The sequence below is a fragment of the Oryzias melastigma genome, unplaced genomic scaffold (genome assembly GCF_002922805.2).
Source record: "Oryzias melastigma strain HK-1 unplaced genomic scaffold, ASM292280v2 sc00204, whole genome shotgun sequence".
In the NCBI taxonomy this organism is placed as follows: Eukaryota; Metazoa; Chordata; class Actinopteri; order Beloniformes; family Adrianichthyidae; genus Oryzias; species Oryzias melastigma.
Genome location: NW_023416880.1, coordinates 64,979 through 67,240, shown reverse-complemented (window position 1 = coordinate 67,240; position 2,262 = coordinate 64,979). Strand labels below are relative to the sequence as shown.

The window sequence follows — 2,262 nt, the reverse complement described above, 5'->3', positions numbered from 1 at the left end:
CATGAACACAAACACCTGAAGTGCTCCAATATCATCTGAATGGCTGGAGGAAAAAAAAGAAAAAATTCGCAGTGAGCTCAGCAAACTGTTCTTGATGCTGGAGTGCTCTGTTTGATGACTGAACACAAATAATAGCTCAATAAAGATAAAATATGTCACCAATCACTCTTAGGGAGACATTGCTAATCTTACCAAAACAACCAGACTGCTGTCAACCAGAAAGCGGGCAGGGCAGGGCGGGATGGGGCACTGTTCTTCACATCCCTATAGGGTGAACCAACCGTTTTGATATCCTCCCCAGGTAGTGAAGGTGATGACTGCAGCTACACATACTGCTGCAACATGTAGATATATTTATTTTTAAAAGGAAAGCACATTTTTTTCAATGAAGATCAAAAAAATCAGAACTAGTCTTATGCTATTCATGTGATATTTGAATCGGAAAAAAAGACAGTTGTAGCTGCAGATGTCTGGTTTTTGATGCATTATCTAGTATTATAGAGGTCCATTTCCAGCACCTATCACTCCAGTTTCCTAACTGTATGTGTTTGCTCTTTGTGTCATAAGTCTAAAGATGGTTAGAAAATCATGCTAGCACAGCTATCTGGCTGGCTAGAAAAGTTATAAAACTGAACTAGAAATCTGGAAAAACTGCACAAGGAAAAACATTTTTTTTCTTTAATTTATTTGTCAAGCTATCCCGAGAATAAAGAGAATTGAGTTCTTCCAGAAACCCTCCGGTCCAGTAGATGGCAGTAAATGTGAGCCCGCCAATGAAACGGCAGAAGAAGAAGCTACGGCAGACATGGCGACCCACCAGCTGCTGCGGGGCGCAGAACTCCTGAAGCAGGGCGCCGAGGGCCGCGTCTACCGGGCCGAGTTTTTGGGAAAACCCGCCGTAATCAAAGAACGGTTTCCAAAACGCTACCGACACCCAGAGCTGGATGAAAAACTGACGCACCGCAGAACCGTACAGGAGGTCCGCAGCATCCTCCGCTGCCGGAGAGCCGGTGAGTCCCGCCGCCGCGGCGCGAACCCCGTCAGGCGGCTTTGCTTCCCCCAGCGTCAGGCCGCTGCAGGACCATCACCACTTTCTGTTCTTGAATCACCACGAAAAGCTCCACGAGGCCTTTCGACTTTAGTTCATGTCGTTTGAAAGCGGACACCCGTCACAGCGTACTGTTGTCAAACCAGCACGCTCTCGTTAAACTGCTGCCAAGTGAGGCTCTCTCTAAACCGCGTGCAGCTTTCGTCTAATCATCAAGCAGGACTTACTTTCATCTGTTATGGACTTGCAAGCACATGAAATAATTTGGGACAGACTAACAAATCTGATAGAAACTCAAATTTATCCACAATTTACTTTAGCATGGATACGCATCTTATTTGGTCTCTTCAGTTATGATAATAAGCTTTCTACTCAATTTTATTTAAGAAACCTCAAGATGTTGTTAAACAAGTATTATATACACAAAACAGCATTTAACAATAAAGCTCCCATTTTTTTGGATGTATCTGCCCAAATTAGATTTTACATGCAGTCTATTTTCCCTGTACAAACAAAAAAACAATCAAAACATCTCATCTTGCTCAGCTTTATACTTTGATATAAATTGATTTATGTTTGTTTCAACCCTGGCGTTTATTTTGAACAGTTGATGTACAGTTTAATGTTCTTTGTTTTTTACTGTTTGTCACCTGTTTAAAAGAAAAGTAGGACTTCCTTTCAAAGTTGCAACGGAGTATTAGGGCCATTTTTTAAAGAAAATGTTATTTTGAAAATTACTCATTAAAATCTTGTCAATTTATGAGAAAAAAGTTGTAACTGTTAAATTGTTAAATTATGAAAATAAAGTAATATATTTATTAATTAAAAAGTCATAGACTACATGTATGACTTAATCTCGTAAATTTACAAGAAATAACTCGTAAATCTACAACATTTAAAGTCGTAAATTTACAAGATGAAAAGTTGTAAATTAATAAGAAAAAAAACAAAGTTGTCTGTTTGTCAGAGCCGTGCTTCGAAGAGGAAAGACGTGGAGTATCTTGTGAAGATTTATTTCCAGATCCGTGTTAAAAACAAAGACATTCTGAACCTTTTGGCGATTCAAAATCAAATTATTTCCAGGTTCGATGGGTCGTGCATGGTTTCATATGTAAAATACTGAGCGGACTTTAAGACGAGGAGGATAAATACAACATGAACTCATAGAACATTTATAGAACTGTATTTTATAAATATAATAACAGTCATTAATC

At 39.1% G+C, this 2,262-nt stretch overlaps 1 protein-coding gene across 7 annotated transcripts in view; it reads left to right on the top strand.

Annotated features, from left to right (window-relative positions):
• Window positions 1–700: 700 nt before the first annotated feature.
• LOC112138129 (EKC/KEOPS complex subunit TP53RK) overlaps window positions 701–2,262 on the top strand; it is a 50,528-nt gene continuing 48,966 nt past the window's right edge. For 2 of the 7 annotated variants that reach the window (XM_036210721.1, XM_036210722.1), the window contains exon 1: window positions 706–1,010. In XM_036210721.1, the coding sequence (XP_036066614.1) occupies window positions 806–1,010 (205 nt within the window). In that variant the 5' untranslated portion in view covers window positions 706–805. Of the gene's footprint in view, window positions 1,011–2,262 lie in introns of all 7 variants that reach the window. The other 5 variants (XM_036210720.1, XM_036210723.1, XM_036210724.1 and 2 more) reach the window with 5 other exon arrangements.